The sequence below is a fragment of the Eschrichtius robustus genome, chromosome 3 (genome assembly GCF_028021215.1).
Source record: "Eschrichtius robustus isolate mEscRob2 chromosome 3, mEscRob2.pri, whole genome shotgun sequence".
NCBI lineage: Eukaryota > Metazoa > Chordata > Mammalia > Artiodactyla > Eschrichtiidae > Eschrichtius > Eschrichtius robustus.
In genome coordinates this window covers 58,160,173-58,180,106 of record NC_090826.1, presented here as the reverse complement: position 1 = coordinate 58,180,106, position 19,934 = coordinate 58,160,173, and the positions used below count along the sequence as shown (strand labels likewise).

Here is a 19,934-nt window from a genome sequence, read left to right as displayed (position 1 = left end):
TAGAGCTGCAATGAACATTTTGGTACATGACTCTTTTTGAATTATGGTTTTCTCAGGGTATATGCCCAGTAGTGGGATTGCTGGGTCGTATGGTAGTTCTATTTTTAGTTTTTTAAGGAACCTCCATACTGTTCTCCATAGTGGCTCTATCAATTTACATTCCCACCAACAGTGCAAGAGTGTTCCCTTTTCTCCACACCCTCTCCAGCATTTATTGTTTCTAGATTTTTTGATGATGGCCATTCTGACCGGTGTGAGATGATACCTCATTGTAGTTTTGATTTGCATTTCTCTAATGATTAATGATGTTGAGCGTTCTTTCATGTGTCTGTTGGCCATCTGTATATCTTCTTTGGAGAAATGCCTATTTAGGTCTTCTGCCCATTTTTGGATTGGGTTGTTTGTTTTTTTGTTATTGAGATGCATGAGCTGCTTGTAAATCTTGGAGATTAATCCTTTGTCAGTTGCTTCATTTGCAAATATTTTCTCCCATTCTGAGGGTTGTCTTTTGTTCTTGTTTGTGGTTTCCTTTGCTGTGCAAAAGCTTTTAAGTTTCATTAGGTCCCATTTGTTTATTTGTGTTTTTATTTCCATTTCTCTAGGGGCTGGGTTAAAAAGGATCTTGCTGTGATTTATGTCATAGAGTGTTCTGCCTATGTTTTCCTCTAAGAGTTTGATAGTGTCTGGCCTTACACTTAGGTCTTTAATCCATTTTGAGTTTATTTTTGTGCATGGTGTCAGGGAGTGTTCTAATTTCATACTTTTACATGTACCTGTCCAATTTTCCCAGCACCACTTATTGAAGAGGCTGTCTTTTCTCCACTGTATATGCTTGCCTCCTTTATCGAAGATAAGGTGACCATATGTGCGTGGGTTTTTCTCTGGGCTTTCTATCCTGTTCCATTGATCTATATTTCTGTTTTTGTGCCAGTACCAAACTGTCTTGATTACTGTAGCTTTGTAATATAGTCTGAAGTCAGGGAGCCTGATTCCTCCAGCTCCATTTTTCGTTCTCAAGATTGCTTTGGCTATTCGGGGTCTTTTGTGTCTCCATACAAATTGTGAAATTTTTTGTTCTAGTTCTGTGAAAAATATCATTGGTAATTTGATAGGGATTGCATTGAATCTGTAGATTGCTTTGGGTAGTAGAGTCATTTTCACAATGTTGATTCTTCCAATCCAAGAACATGGTAAATCTCTCCAACTATTTGTATCATCTTTAATTTCTTTCATCAGTGTCCTATAATTTTCTGCATACAGGCCTTTTTGTCTCCTTAGGTAGGTTTATTCCTAGATATTTTATTCTTTTTGTTGCAGTGGTAAATGGGAGTGTTTTCTTAATATCACTTTCAGATTTTTCATCATTAGTATATAGGAATGCAAGAGATTTCTGTGCATTAATTTTGTATTCTGCTACTTTACCAAATTCATTGATTAGCTCTAGTAGTTTTCTGGTAGCATCTTTAGGGTTCTCTATGTATAGTATCATGTCATCTGCAAACAGTGACAGCTTTACTTCTTCTTTTCCGATTTGGATTCCTTTTATTTCTTTTTCTTCTCTGATTGCTGTGGCTAACACTTCCAAAACTATGTTGAATAATAGTGGTGAGAGTGGGCAACCTTGTCTTGTTCCTGATCTTAGTGGAAATGGTTTCAGTTTTTCACCATTGAGAACGATGTTGGCTGTGGGTTTGTCATATATGGCCTTTATTATGTTGAGGAAAGTTCCCTCTATGCCTACTTTCTGCAGGGCTTTTATCATAAATGGGTGTTGAATTTGGTCGAAAGCTTTCTCTGCATCTATTGAGATGATCATATGGTTTTTCTCCTTCAATTTGTTAATATGATGTATCACGTTGATTGATTTGCGTATATTGAAGAATCCTTGCATTCCTGGAATAAACCCCACTTGATCATGGTGTATAATCCTTTTAATGTGCTGTTGGATTCTGTTTGCTAGTATTTTGTTGAGGATTTTTGCATCTATGTTCATCAGTGATATTGGCCTGTAGTTTTCTTTCTTTCTGACATCTTTGTCTGGTTTTGGTATCAGAGTGATGGTGGCCTCGTAGAATGAGTTGGGGAGTATTCCTCCCTCTGCAATATTTTGGAAGAGTTTGAGAAGGATAGGTGTTAGCTCTTCTCTAAATGTTTGATAGAATTCGCCTGTGAAGCCATCTGGTCCTGGGCTTTTGTTTGTTGGAAGATTTTTAATCACAGTTTCAATTTCAGTGCTTGTGATTGGTCTGTTCATATTTTCTATTTCTTCCTGGTTCAGTCTCGGCAGGTTGTGCATTTCTAAGAATCTGTCCATTTCTTCCAGGTTGTCCATTTTATTGGCATAGAGTTGCTTGTAGTAATCTCTCATGATCGTTTGTATTTCTGCAGTGTCAGTGGTTACTTCTCCTTTTTCATTTCTAATTCTATTGATTTGAGTCTTCTCCCTTTTTCTCTTGATGAGTCTGGCTAATGGTTTATCAATTTTGTTTATCTTCTCGAAGAACCAGCTTTTAGTTTCATTGATTTTTGCTCTTGTTTCCTTCATTTCTTTTTCATTTATTTCTGATCTGATCTTTATGATTTCTTTCCTTCTGCTAGCTTTGGGGTTTTTTTGCTCTTCTTTCTCTAATTGTTTTAGGTGCAAGGTTAGGTTGTTTATTCGAAATGTTTCCTGCTTCTTGATGTAGGCTTGTATTGCTATAAACTTCCCTCTTAGAACTGCTTTTGCTGCATCCCATAGGTTTTGGGTCGTCGTGTCTCCATTGCCATTTGTTTCTAGGTATTTTTTGATTTCCCCTTTGATTTCTTCAGTGATCACTTCGTTATTAAGTAGTGTATTGTGTAGCCTCCATGTGTTTTTATTTTTTACAGATCTTTTCCTGTAATTGATATCTAGTCTCATAGCGTTGTGGTCGGAAAAGATACTTGATACGATTTCAATTTTCTTAAATTTACCAAGGCTTGATTTGTGACCCAAGATATGATCTATCCTGGAGAATGTTCCATGAGCACTTGAGAAAAATGTGTATTCTGCTGTTTTTGGGTGGAATGTCCTATAAATATCAATTAAGTCCGTCTTGTTTAATGTATCATTTAAAGCTTGTGTTTCCTTATTTATTTTCATTTTGGATGATCTGTCCATTGGTGAAAGTGGGGTGTTAAAGTCCCCTACTATGATTGTGTTACTGTCGATTTCCCCTTTTATGGCTGTTAGTATTTTCCTTATGTATTGAGGTGCTCCTATGTTGGGTGCATAAATATTTACCATTGTTATATCTTCTTCTTGGATCAATCCCTTGATGATTATGTAGTGTCCTTCTTTGTCTCTTGTAATAGTCTTTATTTTAAAGTCTATTTTGTCTGATATGAGAATTGCTACTTCAGCTTTCTTTTGATTTCCATTTGCATGGAATATCTTTTTCCATCCCCTCACTTTCAGTCTGTATGTGTCTCTAGGTCTGAAGTGGGTCTCTTGTAGACAGCATATATATGGGTCTTGTTTTTGTATCCATTCAGCCAGTCTGTGTCTTTTGGTGGGAGCACTTAATCCATTTACATTTAAGGTAATTATCAATATGTATGTTCCTATTCCCATTTTCGTAAATATTTTGGGTTTGTTATTGTAGGTGTTTTCCTTCTCTTGTGTTTCTTGCCTAGAGAAGTTCCTTTAGCATTTGTTGTAAAGCTGGTTTGGTGGTGCTGAACTCTCTCAGCTTTTGCTTGTCTGTAAAGGTTTTAATTTCTCCATCAAATCTGAATGAGATCCTTGCTGGGTAGAGTAACCTTGGTTGTAGGTTTTTCTCCTTCATCACTTTAAGTATATCCTGCCACTCCCTTCTGGCTTGCAGAGTTTCTGCTGAAAGATCAGCTGTTAACCTTATGGGGATTCTCTTGTGTGTTATTTGTTGTTTTTCCCTTGCTGCTTTTAATATGTTTTCTTTATATTTAATTTTTGATAGTTTGATTAATATGTGTCTTGGCGTGTTTCTCCTTGGATTTATCCTGTATGGGACTCTCTGTGCTTCCAGGACTTGATTAACTATTTCCTTTCCCATATTAGGGAAGTTTTCAACTATAATCTCTTCAAATATTTTCTCAGTCCCTTTCTTTTTCTCTTCTTCTTCTGGGACCCCTATAATTCGAATGTTGGTGTGTTTAATGTTGTCCCAGAGGTCTCTGAGACTGTCCTCAGTTCTTTTCATTCTTTTTTCTTTATTCTGCTCTGCAGTAGTTATTTCCACTATTTTATTTTCCAGGTCACTTATCCGTTCTTCTGCCTCAGTTATTCTGCTATTGATCCCGTCTAGAGTATTTTTAATTTCATTTATTGTGTTTTTCATCGTTGCTTGGTTCCTCTTTAGTTCTTCTACATCCTTGTTAAATGTTTCTTGCATTTTGTCTATTCTATTTCCAAGATTTTGGATCATCTTTACTATCATTATGCTGAATTCTTTTTCAGGTAGACTGCCTATTTCCTCTTCATTTGTTAGGTCTGGTGTGTTTTGACCCTGCTCCTTCACCTGCTGTGTGGTTTTTTGTCTTCTCATTTTGCTTATCTTACTGTGTTTGGGGTCTCCTTTTCACAGGCTGCAGGTTCGTAGTTCCCGTTGTTTTTGGTATCTGTCCCCAGTGGCTAAGGTTCGTTCAGTGGGTTGTGTAGGCTTCCTGGTGGAGGGGACTAGTGCCTGTGTTCTGGTGGATGAGGTTGGATCTTGTCTTTCTGGTGGGCACGTCCACGTCTGGTGGTGTGTTTTGGGGTGTCTGTGGCCTTATTATGATTTTAGGCAGCCTCTCTGCTAATGGATGGGGCTGTGTTCCTGTCTTGCTAGTTGTTTGGCATAGGGTGTCCAGCACTGTAGCTTGCTGGTCGTTGAATGAAGCTGGGTCTTGATGTTGAGATGGAGATCTCTGAGAGATTTTTGCCGTTTGGTATTACGTAGAGCTGGAAGGTCTCTTGTGGACCAGTGTTCTGAAATTGGCTCTCCCACCTCAGAGGCACAGCCCTGATGCCTGGCTGGAGCACCAAGAGCCTTTCATCCACACGGCTCAGAATAAAAGGGAGAAAAAAATAGGAAGAAAGAAAGAAAGAGGATAAAATAAAATAAAATAAAACTATTATAATAAAAAATAAGAAAAAAAATTAAGAATAAATTAAGAAAAAATTTTTTTTTAATTTTTAAAAATAGATTTATTAATTTTTTATAATAAAAAATAAGAAAAAATTTATTAAGAAAAAAATTTTTTTAAATAAAAATATGAAAAAACTTATTAAAATTTTTTTTAGTTTCTAAAAATAGGAAATAAGGAAAAATTATTAAGAAAAACATTTATTAGGAAAAAACAAATTTTTAAGTAAAAAAAGAAAAAAAAAATGGACGGACCTAACCCTAGGACTAATGGTGAAAGCAAAGCTATACAGACAAAATCTCACCCAGAAGCATACACATATACACTCACAAAAAAAGGAAAAGGGTAAAAATATATCCTGCTCCCAAAGTCCACCTCCTGAATTTGGGATGATTCGTTGTCTATTCAGGTATTCAACAGATGCAGGCACATCAAGTTGTTTGTGGAGTTTTAATCTGCTGCTTCTGAGGCTGCTGGGAGAGATTTCCCTTTCTCTTCTTTGTTCATACTTCTCCCAGGGTTCAGCTTTGGATTTGGACCCCCCTCTGCATGTAGGTCGCCTGAGGGCGTCTGTTCCCCGCCCAGACAGAATGGGGTTAAAGGAGCAGCTGCTTCGGGGGCTCTGGCTCACTCAGGACGGTGGGAGGGAGGGGTACGGATGTGGGGCGAGCCTGCGGCGGCAGAGGCCGGCATGACGTTGCAGCAGCCTGAGGCGCGCCGTGCGTTCTCCCGGGGAAGTTGTCCCCGGATCACGGGAGCCTGGCAGTGGCAGGCTGCACCGGCTCCCGGGAGGGGCGGTGTGGAGAGTGACCTGTGCTCGCACACAGGCCTCTTGGTGGCGGCAGCAGCAGCCTTAGCGTCTCCTGCCCGTCTCTGGGGTCCGTGCTGATAGCCACGGCTCACGCCCGCCTCTGGGGTCCGTGCTGATAGCCGCGGCTCGCGCCCGCCTCTGGGGTCCACGCTGATAGCCGCGGCTCGCGCCTGCCTCTGGGGTCCGCGCTGATAGCCGTGGCTCGCGCCCGTCTCTGGAGTTCGTTTAGGCGGCGCTCTGAATCCTCTCTCCTTGCGTGCCGTGAAACAAAGAGGCAAGAAAAAGTCTCTTGCCTCTTCGGCAGCTGCAGACTTTTTCCCGGACTCCCTCCCGGCTAGCACCAAAGCCCGAGCCTCAGCTCCCAGCCCACGCCCGCCCCGGCAGCTGAGCAGACAAGCCTCTCGGGCTGGTGAGTGCTGCTCGGCGTCAAGCCTCCGTGCGGGAATCTTTCCGTTTTTCCCTCTGCGCCCCTGTTGCCGTGGGATCCGCACTGATAGCCGCGGCTCACGCCTGTCTCTGGAGCTCGTTTAGGCGGCACTCTGAATCCCCTCTCCTTGCGCGCCGCAAAACAAAGAGGCAAGAAAATGTCTCTTGCCTCTTCAGCAGCTGCAGACTTTTTCCCGGACTCCCTCCCGGCTAGCACCGAAGCCCGAGCCTCAGCTCCCAGCCCACGCCCGCCCCGGCAGGTGAGCAGACAAGCCTCTCGGGCTGGTGAGTGCTACTCGGCACCGATCCTCCATGCGGGAATCTCTCCGTTTTGACCTCCGCACCCCTGTGGCTGCACTCTCCTCCATGGCTCCGAAGCTTCCCCCCTCTGCCACCCGCAGTCTCTGCCTGCAAAGGGGCTTCCTAGTGTGTGGAAACCTTTCCTCCTTCACAGCTCCCTCCCACTGGTGCAGGTCCCGTCCCTATTCTTTTGTCTCTGTTATTTCTTTTTTCTCTGTTATTTCTTTTTTCTTTTGCCCTACCCAAGTACGTGGGGATTTTCTTGCCTTTTGGGAGGTCTGACGTCTTCTGCCAGCGTTCAGTGGGTGTTCTGTAGGAGCAGTTCCACGTGTAGATGTATTTCTACTGTATCTGTGGGAAGGAAGGTGATCTCCGCGTCTTACTCTTCCGCCATCTTGCCTCGTCCCATATGCCTTTTTAAATTAAATAATACAGAAAGGCTAATACAAACACAAAGCCCTTGCACCCATTCTTCCTATTCTAATTTCCTCTTTTCAGAAGCAACCATGTTTAACCTTTTGGAGTTTCAATTCCTCTTATGATTAGCTCTATAATTCTAAAGAATGAGCTTCTACTGCTAATTTTTTATTTATCAACTTTAAGCATTATCTACTGCATAATCAAAAACAAAGATTTGAATTAGTTTATTTACACTACATCTCACCTCTCTCCCTCTTTCCTCTTCTGTATCTTTGATAGTTACTTTTCTGCTTCTTCTGTTTTAACTTTGAAATAATATATCTAAATACTTTTTTCTTTCCTATCAACTTTAATCACTAACTCCTGATTCCTCTTTACATAAGATGAAAGATCTTAGCAGTTTTAGCCTTTCCTCCACATCTTCTTCCCTAGGTCAAGTATATCTTTATTTTTACATTTGTGAGGTCAATGATTATACTCACTTTGCAACTCTGATTTAAGCCTTTATGTTTTGTCTATAGATTAATTCTAAAACTAAAAACGCTATAAACAGCATTTATATTATTACATTTTTGTAAATAATTGTTTATTGTAGAACAAAGTAGTGTGCTAGGACTATGTTTCTTCTCAATGGGTACAGTGTAAAAACAATAGGCTCTCTTTTCTTATTCTCCGTCAGCTTCTAAAAAATAATGCCATATATTAATTTCCCTTATATTTAGATCTTGACCGTCTTGTGTACTTTTTCTGGAGTTCCTAGTTGCCTTTCTTTTTTCTTGTGGTGAATGATAATAATAGCAAACATCTATGTAGTACTTGAGTGTGCCAAGCACTGTTCAAATGCATATATATACCCATATATTCAAAGATATATATAATATATAATAGATGTACAATATTTTCATTTATATGAAGTATATGTATACATGTATGATTTACACCTTCAAGAACCCAGTGAAATAAGTACTATTATTATTCCTATTTTATAGATGAGAAAAAAGAGGCACAAAGAAAATAAGGAACTTGGCTGAAATCAAATTATAAGTAACAGTGCCAGGAAGAACCCAGCAGTCTAATTCATGCTCTTTACCCCTAAGATATGCCACCTCCAATATGTGAATATGATTAAGTTTCCTTTCTCATTCTGTTTAGTGGAATCCATTCCCGTCTTCTTGGAGGAATTGTTCATGGAGCCCAGAGACTTCTTGCTCTACATTTGACTCGCTGCTTTTAAGCCTGCTCTGCAGTTGTCACTGGGTCATCCCACTCCTGGTTTAGTTTCCAGATTCTAATATCCCATGCCTTATTTCTGCTTGGATTTAATCTTTACTTTCCTAGACTACATCTTCAAGAAACTTCCCTAGAAATGGTACATGAATGTCTGAGAATGTATTTATTTTCCCCATATACCTGACTGATAATTTGGCTGAGTAGAAAATCTTTTTTTCTCTAAACTTTAGAGACAATGCTCCACTGTCCTATACCATTCAAAGTTGCTAATGAAAAGTTCCAGGTCTTTTGTAAGTGATAGTTTTTTCTCTGGAAAACTTTAGGATCTTCTCTTTATCAATGTTGTTTTGAAATGTCTTGAGGTTATGCCTAAGTGTGCTTTATTCAGGTCTAAAAAATGTCTTTCCATTACTTCTTTTATTTATTTATTTATTTATGTATTTATGGCTGTGTTGGGTCTTCGTTTCTGTGCGAGGGCTTTCTCTAGTTGCGGCAAGTGGGGTCCACTCTTAAACATCGCGGTGCGCGGGCCCTCTCACTGTCGCAGCCTCTCTTGCTGCGGAGCACAGGCTCCAGACGCGCAGGCTCAGCAATTGTGGCTCACGGGCCTGGTCGCTCCGCGGCATGTGGGATCTTCCCAGACCAGGGCTTGAACCCGTGTACCCTGCATTGGCAGGCAGACTCTCAACCACTGCGCCACCAGGGAAGCCGCCCTCCATTACTTCTTTTCCATTTTCCTTTCCACTATTTTTTCTGTTCTCTAATGGCCAAATATTAGACATCTTGGATTGATTCTCTACATCACTTTTCTCTATTTTTGTCTCTTTGAAAATTTTCCCTGTATTATGGAACGTTTCCGTAACTCTTTCTTCTGGTCTTTTTATTGCATTTTTGTTCAGTAATCGTATTTTAAATTTCCAAAATTTCTTTATTGTTCTTGGTTATGTTTTTTTTTAAATTTTCATAGAATCCTATTAACATTTGTTCTCTAATTTTTCTGAGCAGAGTTCATATTTTCTTAAGTTATTTTCTGTTTCTTGAATTATCTGTTTCTTCTGGTATTCTTTTTGTTCTGTCCTTTTTGTTTATCATCATATGTACCTTTGAAGTTGCTGATTTTTATCATATCTGGTAAATCTTCATTTGTTCATATTTAAAAATAAAGATATGAGTTAATTTTTCCAGGAAACTGCCATTAATTTTATAAATAAGTCTCTCTCCAGAATTGAACACTAACTGTTCTGTGTATATGGTAGAGTTCTCAACCAGCTAGCTTTACTTTAGGATGAGAAGGCAGAGAGTAGGCAGTTTGCCTGGTAGCCTTCCTCCCAGATGCTAACATGTGAAGAGCTTTACTTTGGGGAGCCAAAACCCATACTAGCAGAAGTTCATTAAGAGAAAGCCACTTATTTTAGCCTGGGATTAATTTCCTGTAACTCTCTATGTGGGATAGGGTAACTAGGAGATGGGGGAATTGGCAACTGGCTCAGAAATTTCATAACAGAATTTCAGTTAACGTGTCTCTTTTACAACTTTTGTTCTCATTCCCATCTTCAATATCTGCCAACTTTAAGCCAACTTTAAGCCGAAAGATAGAAAGATAACAATTTTTAGTGACCCCCCCACTACTATGCTACTAGCTTCAATTAACTTTATGTCTTTCAGAAATCTGTTTGAACTCTCCCATGTGCTAACACCTCTCTCTTTCTCTCTCTCTCTCTCTCTCTCTGACACGCACGCACACACCCCTACCTGTTCTCTTTCTATTATAGGTTGATTCTTTTTTTTACTCCTTTGCCACAATTGTAAAAGGCTCTCAATAAGATATGGCTGTAAACAGCATGGTCCATCACACTGACTCAGAAAGCCCGCTCCCCTGTAAAACTACTAACACCTTTATCAGTTCCCCTCATCTACATTCACACTGACTCCTGAAAGGCCTTGCTCATTCAATGAGTTTTTGTTTGACTTTTACCAAAATACTTCTTAGACAAATATATCATCTGTTGCTATATCTTTTCCATAAATCTACAAGGTAAGAGATGGTGAGGCACTGAACCAAAGTAGTAGCAATGGGAATGTAGTGGAGGGCACTGATTGGAGAGAAATAAAGTAGTTAGAAACTATATGGTGGGGCTTCCCTCGTGGCGCAGTGGTTAAGAATCCACCTGCCAAGGCAGGGGATACGGGTTTGAGCCCTGGTCTGGGAAGATCTCACATGCTGCAGAGCAACTAAGCCCATGCACCACAACTACTGAGCCTGCGCTCTAGAGCCCGTGAGCCACAACTACTGAAGCCTGCACTCCTAGAGCCCGTGCTCTGCAACAAGAGAAGCCACCACAATGAGAAGCCTGTGCACGTCAATGAAGAGTAGCCCCCTCTCACTGCAACTAGAGAAAGCCCACGTGCAGCAACGAAGACCCAACACAGCCAAAAATAAATAAATAAAAATTTATTAAAAAAAAAAAGAAACTGTATGGTAATGTATGGAAACTAAATTTTTGGTGGTGAGCACACTGTAAGGTATACAGAAGTAGAAATATGTGCTGTACACATGAAATATATATAATGTTATAAACCAATGTTACCTCAATAAAAAAACATTTTTAAGGCAAAAACAAAAAGAAATTAAGTAGTTAAACTTGATAGAATTTTTTAAGTGACTGGATATGGTGCTTAGAATAATAATCCCCAAATTTCTTTTTCGGAGAACTGGAAAAATGATGGTGCCATTAACTAAAATTCCATTAATTTTAATATGTTATATTTACACTGTCATTCAGTTTGAAAAATTATCTAATTTCTTCTATGATTTCTTCCTTAAAACATGAATCCTGCAGAAGTGTGTTGTAGAAGTTCCACATATTTGGAGTCTTTCTAGATATCTTACTTTATTGATTTCTAATTTTCATTGTGGTTAGAGAACATATTCTGTAGGATTTCAATCTTTCTAAACTTATTGAGACTTGTTTTAAGATTCAACATATGGTTTGTTTTATTGAAAGTATTATGTGCACTTGAATAGAATTTGTATTTGGCAGTTATAGGGTGTGTTCTATAAGTATATATTTATAAACATATGAATATATCTATATGTTATAGATATATAAATATGTAACTATACCTATAAATTAGGTTAAGGTGATAGTTTTGTTCAGATCATCTGTATCTTTAGTGAGTGTTTAGCTAGTTATTCTACCAGTTGCAGAGAGATGGATGTTAAAACCTCTATTATTATAAAGTTGCCTGTTCTCCATTTTATTCTGTCAATTTGCTTCATGTATTTTACAACTCTGTTATCAGGTACATACATATTTATGAATTTTATGTCTTACTGATGAATTGATCATCTTTATCTCTGCAAATACTATGTCTTGAAGTCTATTTTGTCTGATATTAATAAAGCCACCATATGCATCCTATTTACACAGTATATATTTTTCCAACAATTTACTTTCAACTTACAGTTAAAGTACATTTCTTATAAACAGCATATAACTGGGTCTTGCTTTTTTCCCATTCTGAGGATTTCTTTTAATTGGAATGTTTAGTCCATTAATATTTAATGTAATTTTTGATATGAATGAATTTAAGACTAATATTGGGGGGGTTGTTTGTCTCTCCATTTTTTTGTTCCTCTGTTCTTCTTTTCCTGTCTTCTTTTGGATAATTTGAATATTTTTTAACATTTCATTTTAATTTATTGACTTTTAGCTGTACCTCTTTGTGTTTGGATTTTTTAGTGGTATCTTTAGGGATTAAAATATACATCATCAACTTTTCAAAGCCTACTTAGAGTAAAATTGTACTATTTCACATAAAGATTTAGAAGCTTTTAAATTGTATAAATCCATTTACTAACCCTGTCTTTCATAATATAGTTTTCATGTATTACTATAAACCCCATAGGACAATACTATAATTTTTGCTTTCAACACTCCTATATGTTTTAAAGAAAGTAACAGAGTAAAAAAACAACCAAATACAACCAGATCTGATGCTCTTCAGTACTTCCTGAAGATATATTTCCATCTGTTATCATTTCCCTTTAGCCTGAAGAACTCCCTTAAGTATATTTTGTAGTGAAGGTCTGCTGGCAACAAATTCTCTGTTTTCTTTTACCTGGAAGTGTCTTAAGGATATTCTGAAGGAAATTTTTGCTTGACACAAAATTTTGGCTGATAATTTTTTTTTCTTTCAGCATATTGATGATGTTCCAATATCTACTGGCCTTCACAGTTCTGACCGCCATAGTTTCTGATGAGAAGTCAGGGGTGTTTTGAATTGTTCAAAGTATACCCCTGTGTGTATAACTTGTTTTTCTCTGGCTGCTTAAAGATGTTTTCCTCATATTTGGTTTTCAGCAGTTTGATTATGTGCTTAAGCATGGTGTTCTTCTAATTATCCTGCTTAGGGTTCATTAAGCTTCTGGAATTTATAAATTTATGTCTTTCATCAAATTAAGATCATATTTCATCTGACCACTATTTATTTAAATATTTTTCTACCCCATTCTACCTTTCCTCTCCTTCTGGGACTCTTGTTACACATATATCAGACTTTTCTTTTTTTTCTTTTTTGAGTTCAGCAAGTATTTATCGAGTTCCTACAGCAGCCAGCCTCCTGTCCAGAGACTTGTGGCCTGAGATCACAGGGTAGGTGAGCAGGCTCAGACTTTTCATTATTGTTTTCTCACAGGGACATATATGTCTCTGAATCCCTCTAAAAAAAAAAAATTTCTCCTCTCTTTTTTCATATTGGGTAACTTCTATTGGTCTGTATTAAAGTTCCCTGACTCTTTGCTCTGATGTCTCCATTCTGTTTTAAAGTCAACCAGTGAGTTTTTTTATTTCAGGTATTATATATTTTCAGTTCTAAAATTTCCATTTTTGAAAATAGTTTCTATTTCTCTAAGATTTCCTTTTTCTTCATTCACTGTGAACATATTTTACTTTTTTCACTGAGCATAATTATAATAGCTGCCATAAAATCTGATAATTCCAACATCTGGGTCATTTCAAGGTTGGTTTTGATTGATTGCCTTCTCTGTTGAGACTAGGTTTCATTTTCCTGGTCTTTGTATGTTAAGTTGGATTTATCCTGGACACCACAACTGTTATAATGTGGAGACTCCAGAGTCTGTTATATTCCTACAAAGAGTAATGATGTTACTGTTTTAGCAGTCAGCTAACTTGGTTGGGCTCAAAATATACTCTGTCCCTATAGCAGCAGCTCAAATTTCAGTTCAGTTGTTATATCCTTAGCTGGGCCACTTGCAGTTTTCCCTAAACGTGCATCGTTCATGGGTCAGCAAGAGACTTGGACAGGGTCTATACATTAAAGATGGGGCTATCATCTTTGGCACTCTTCTTTCTATCATTCCCTTCTCATTTCCCAGAAGTTTTGGTCAGCCTGAACTTTTTCCTCTGGTTCTTCTGGCCAGAAAGAACTTAAGTTTTCTATCAGAGTTTTAGATGTCCTATACTTTGGCCTGCCTTCAAACTAAAAGCCATAAAAATAGAAACTTCACTCTACGCAAGTCAGTAATTCCAAGTTTCAATGCTTTTTCTTTGTCACCTGCTTTTGTTCATTCTCCAGGACCTTCAGGCAATTTGTGTGTGTGTATGTGTGTGTGTTTTCTAGAGTATTTTGTCTAGAGTTTATAGTTTTTATCTGAGAGAAGGTGGCTCTGATAGAGGCTTACTCAGCCATACTGAATAAGAATTTTCCAGAGTTTCTACTACTTCCATTATCTTTTCCTACTGCATTGCTCAATATTTCCTAAACATCTATAAATAATAGTGATGATAGGTGTCACTCTTGTCTTGCCACACACTAACGTATTGTCATTAACCATAATATTAGTTATTGGTTTTATATGGGTATAATTTTTTAAATTTTGCTAAGATATTCTTTATCATATTAAGAAAGTATTCTCTCTAGTTTTATTACAGTTCTTATCAATGATGGTTACTGAATTTATCAAATGTATTTTAAATATTACAGCTATTAAAATAATTACATTATTTTTCTCCTTTGATCTATTGGGAGACAAATTATAATAACTTAGAACTATTAGGAGCTTTTAGTTTCCTGATAATTTTGTTTAGCCATTACAAATTGTTCCATTAGTATAGTGTTGAGTAGTATTTTATTTTGAATTTGTGAAATCGCCTGAAGTCACATGTGAAATTAGCTTATAGGCTTCTTCTGGTGCATGATCTTTTCAGACTTTGGTGTCAAGACTATGTCAGCTATAAAAAGAACTGAAAAGTCTTTGTTGTTATTTATTTTTTAATTTAACTGATATTATATTGCATAAGAATTATTTGTTGCATAAAAATTTGAAAGAACCTATGTATAAATCTATTTGGGCTGGGTTACTTTTTTAAAGGTAGTTATTTGAAACTTTTTTACATTTCTTTTAAGAATTATTGGTATGCTCAAATTTTCTACTTCTTCTCAAGTCAATTTTGGCCATTTTTCTTTATGTTAAAGTTTATCTGTTTGACTTTGAAGACATCAATAGTCTATCCCTCTCACAACCATCCTTCTTGACTATTGAAACTTACCCTTTATACACAACAAATGATAAATGCTCCCCTGCCCCACCTGGCTTTGAATATGCTGTTGACTGTCTTATGAATACCCTGGATGTATGTTGTTGGCCTCTCCTGATATGTCCTTATCTCCAAATCCCAGCATTAAGTTCTTCCTCACTGATGAAATGTTTCCTGTCTATTCCAGCCCTCTCTTCTAAACTCCTCCTCATTTATAGATTGTATTGATTGGTTTGGTTCTTAGTGATATTATCTTATTACATTATTTGCCAATGATTCATGCATGCTAATCATATATATTTAGAATGTGAATTCTTTATGGCCTGGATTTTTGTCATATTTTAAATTTTTATCTCATATTATCCAGAATGAAATATATTCTGTGCCTAGTGTGAAAAAAAATTGTAGGTGCTAAACAAATATTTGTTTGGTTGGTTGATGGACAGTCACAAGTTACGCAGTTTATACTTATATATGCATGTTTATTTTGGGTATCTAAATAATTATATTTAAATAGAAATATACAGAGACAATCTGAGACACTAGGTAAAGCTGGATCACTTTTTTACAGTTTCTCCCCCTTTACTCAGAGCTAGTCTGCTGTACCTGCTCTGTGTATGAGACAGTAAAGTTTCTGTTTAAACCAAGAGGGCTTTTTTCTCAGTATTTAAACTTAAGACTTTCCCTGCGTTTGGAGAAATACATTTTATATGAAAATAATGGCTAAGTTTTAGAGACAAAGAAAATAAAAGTTAGTAAAAAGTGTGAGCATAGGCAAATTTTTTAATTTCTGTAGATTTGTTTCCTTACCTATGAAGTGGTAATAACATCTATTTCATAGGGCTTTTTTTTTTGAGGATTAAATAAGCATTATATTTGAAATTATTTAAAGATCTAGTCAGCTGTTAGTTATCATAATTAGCTATTCCAAATATGAATAATCAAGTATAAATTATTTATCAATATAGACATGGAAAAAATAATTTCTAAGATAGTTTCCCCTTTTCTTTATGTTTAGGCGGAATATGCTAAGCCCTTCCATGAACTGTATTCACAGCATAGACAACAACAACGTAGTAGAACATTGGGTTCTACAATCTTTTCTCCGGTACCCAGCATTCAGTCTAATGCTTATAAGAATGAAAAAGACTCTATTTACAGGTATACACATTGTGTGTTTATATTGAAATAACTGAAAATTAACTGCATCTAACTTTAAGATATAGTCATTAAGAAAATCTTTAGCCAAGGAATATCAGTATCTAATCATATTACCACATTATTTCACTACTTAATAACATCTGAAGACTCTATAACAAAAATGGTAAAGCTTAGAGTCCTTAGTATGGCATATAATATCTTTCCAGTCGTCTATTCTGTCCTTTGCTTATACTGAGTCTAATCACAACAAACAGTCTGTTCCAAGTACTGTGTGATTGACCCACTCTGTTCTTTATGCTCAGAACATACTTCTTCTGATAGATTCCTATTCATCTTGAATAGTTGGGACACTTTTAGCTGCAATTAAAAGAAAACTAACTACATATGATTTAGACAAAAAAGATATTTATAATCTCAAATAACAAGAAGTCCATCAGTAAGGCAGCTCCAGGTTAATTCAGGGATTTAATGATGCCATCAAATATCCAGCTTCTCCATCTTTCCTCAACTTGCCTCTACTGTCTCAGCAACTAGCTTGTCCTCCTAGCCTTGCTGTAAAAGATGGTGACCACTATTCAAGATAACTGGTAACAGCACCCACTGAAAAGGAGAAAAGCTCTTTGACCCTTTTTTTCTTTTAAAGATTTATTTTATTTATTATTTTTGGCTGCGTGGGGTCTTAGTTGGAACGCGGGATCTTCATTGAGGCATGTGGGATCTTTCGTTGCGGTGTGCAGGCTCTTCCTTGTGGTGCGCAGACTTCTCTCTAGTTGTGGCGTGCGGGTTTTCTCTCTCTAGTTGTGGTGCACAGGCTCCAGGGCGCAAGGGCTCTGTAGTTTGCAGCACACGGGCTCTAGTCGAGGTGTGCAAGCTCAGTAGCTGTGGCGCACGGGCTTAGTTGCACAGTGGCATGTGGGATCTTAGTTCCCTGACCAGGGATGGAACCTGCGTCCCCTACATTGTGAGGCAGATTCTTTATCACTGGACCACCAGGGACGTTCCTTTTTGACCCTTTTGTAAGAGTGAGGAAAATGTTCCCCAAAGCCCTCCAGCAGACCTCCCCTGGTATCTCGTTGGCTAGAATAGCTTCATACACTCATATCTAAAAACCAGTAAATCATTATCAGCTTTTAACACAACCCACAGTATGAAATACTTTTTATATCACAATGAGTGATATCTATATCAATATCTATATGTATCTATCTATCAATCTATCTGTGGAGCAGAAGATTCAGATTCATAGACCCCTAATTATTTGTCTTTCTGTTAGTTGAAATTGATTGCAGTATTTTAGTATTTTGAACAATTGTTACTAAGGATCTATGTGATACACTCTATTCTATTCTACTTTTTTAAATGTTGGTCAGGAGATGCTAAATTGATTTATTGTCCGAATTGATGGGTTGTAGCTCACATTTTGAAAAGCACAGGCTTAGATTATTCAAGATTCATTCCCTTGATTTAGGACGGTGCTCAGCCTCCCTTGGAGGACAGGGTTGCTTGGAGAAAAATGAATAGGATCAGGGTTCTGTTAGCAAAAAAGGGGGGAAAAGGACTCTTAAGTAGGCAACCCTCTGTTTACCGCATTATCCTTTAAGTTCTACTCAGATGTCACATTTTCTCTGAAATGTTCCTTGATAGCAGTGGCGGGCTGTTCTACATGTGCCCTTATGTGTTTTGGCCCCTGACACCTGTCTCATCTCATCTTACTCCACTCTCCTCATCACTACACTCCAGCAACACTGGCCTTCCAGTGAGCATTCCAAGCTGGTTTCACACTCAGACCTTTACACTTGCTATTCTCCCAGCTCTTCACCTGGCTGTCTCCTTCCCTTTCTCAGATTTCAACTCAAATATCCCCTCCTGAGAGAGGTCTCCCATAGCCACCCTAGATGAAGTATCATGTTTATATTTTTCTGTAATACTTACAAGTAGTTGAAATTATTTTATTTATATGTTTTGTTGGTTGGTTGGTTGGTTTTTTTTACTATTTCCTCTCTCTAGAACAGAGCTTCCTAACCAATAAACTGTGGTAATTTTGTGCTCAGAGAGGGTTATAGGTGTGCTGAAATGTTGAGCCTTCAGCCTTCAAAACTGCTGAGCTGACCCCATGGTAGCCAGGCTACAAGTGTTCTCAAGTGTTTATCTCAGTGTACTGAATAAAGACTATTAACTAATACGTCTGTCATTATGTGGAAAAGGTTGGGAAACATTGCACTAGGATACAAACTACTTGAGGACAAGAAAAAAACTGAATTTATTGCCAACAGCGTGTGTGTCTGGGAACATGTTTAAGAAAGTAGAGAAATGCTGGAGTGGCCAGCAGGCATATTTGGAAGAGTTCCGCCTTGGACACTTTATTCATGCCCGGTGGCAAAGTCTGTTTGGCATGTGCTAACTGACCTCTCTCCATACCAAGTGTTTAACCATCTGAGGCTTCCTACTGGCTAATAATGACTTTACATTTTAGAGAGATTTGCAAATTTGGGGATGCCTTTCTTCAACAAAAATCCCCAAGACCAGTTTTATGTTAGCCAAACATTAGATCCTTGATCTCAGTCTTTTCCAGTTCTATCTTGTTCACTTAAGAAGTTTTTACTGAGTACCTACTACAGATCAAGCACAATACCAAGTACTTTCCATGTTATTTTATACTGAAAAATATTTTATGCAAAGTATTTTCTAAATGCCATAATATATATGTGTCTTTTATGAAAATCTTTTATAATTTCAGCTCAAACTGAAAAAAAAAACCTAGGGGATCATTTGATTTGGTTGGTCACTTAGAATATTAAGTTAATAAAAGGTAATTTATTTAAATTATTTTATTTTATTTTGTTCAAAGATGTTTCTAAGAAGAAGAGTTCTGCCTTTTATTTTCTTGTAGACCAGAATGAATTTATTCTGGCTTATTATGGCCATCTAGGCCCATACTACAATCCAATGACCATTCTAAGACTGCTCAGCTAGTCACATTCACATTCAGACAAGGTCATAGACATGTGACACAAGGTCACATTCAGACCTTGAGCACATGCTCTATCTGCTGCAAGTTCACAGTCAAATGGAGAGGAAGACAATGAAAAATGAATGGAGAGAATACAATTGCATTTTTATAGTAGATACAAATTTAATTACACTACAACATGGATGTGAAAAAAAAGTAGCTTTTTATTTTTATATAGTTCTGATACTTCTCATGAGATCCTCAAACCCTGTGTAATGAAAAAAATTCATATTAATCCATTGTATTTTAAACTTTGTTTGGAGTAAAAATGGACAGCCTCTTTAGGTTTAACACAGTCCTTCTGTTTCTTTCTACCATGGTATCTTAGTATATGAGTGAGGGGCTCACTGGACTTTGTGACATTGAGGAAAAGGTACTTGGCCAGGGATCTTGGTCAGTGCCCTTGTACTGCTGACCTCATTCCTAGATGTTCTGTGGCTACTGACATTTGTGCTTCATGAACATATAGTCTATTCTCTCTGAACCTGGATAGGGTCCACTCTCAACTATCACTAGTATGGTAGAACTCATTTAGTTCTTGTCATGTCTTCATCTCTTCTTAGACTGTCTATTTATACCTCACTCATGTCAAGCCTTTGCTATGGGTCACTGCACCCCTGCAATGACAAGCTTGTTGGCAAGCCTAATCTCAGTGTCCATGTCACATGTGGACCAAGGGAGAGCTGGAATGAAAACTATATCCTCTCTCTGCCTAACCACACCATTTCATCCTGATAACAAAGCTAGGGTCACCCTGTGTTGGCAGGAAGCTGCCCTGCAAAGCACTTTCATCCCAGAATCTCAACAAAGGATGTGGCAAATATATCTCTCTTCCTTTGTTGTTCTCCTCAACCTACATAATATACTTCCTCTCCACTCAAAAACCAAA

The 19,934-nt window shown here is 37.6% G+C and overlaps 1 protein-coding gene across 1 annotated transcript in view; it reads left to right on the top strand.

The window, feature by feature from the left end:
- Positions 1 to 19,934, top strand: part of C3H1orf141 (chromosome 3 C1orf141 homolog) — a 78,110-nt gene that overhangs the window by 29,602 nt on the left and 28,574 nt on the right. Inside the window, exon 5 of the mRNA XM_068537546.1 lies at positions 15,893 to 16,035. Within this exon, the coding sequence (XP_068393647.1) occupies positions 15,893 to 16,035 (143 nt within the window). The remainder of the gene's footprint in view (positions 1 to 15,892; positions 16,036 to 19,934) is intronic.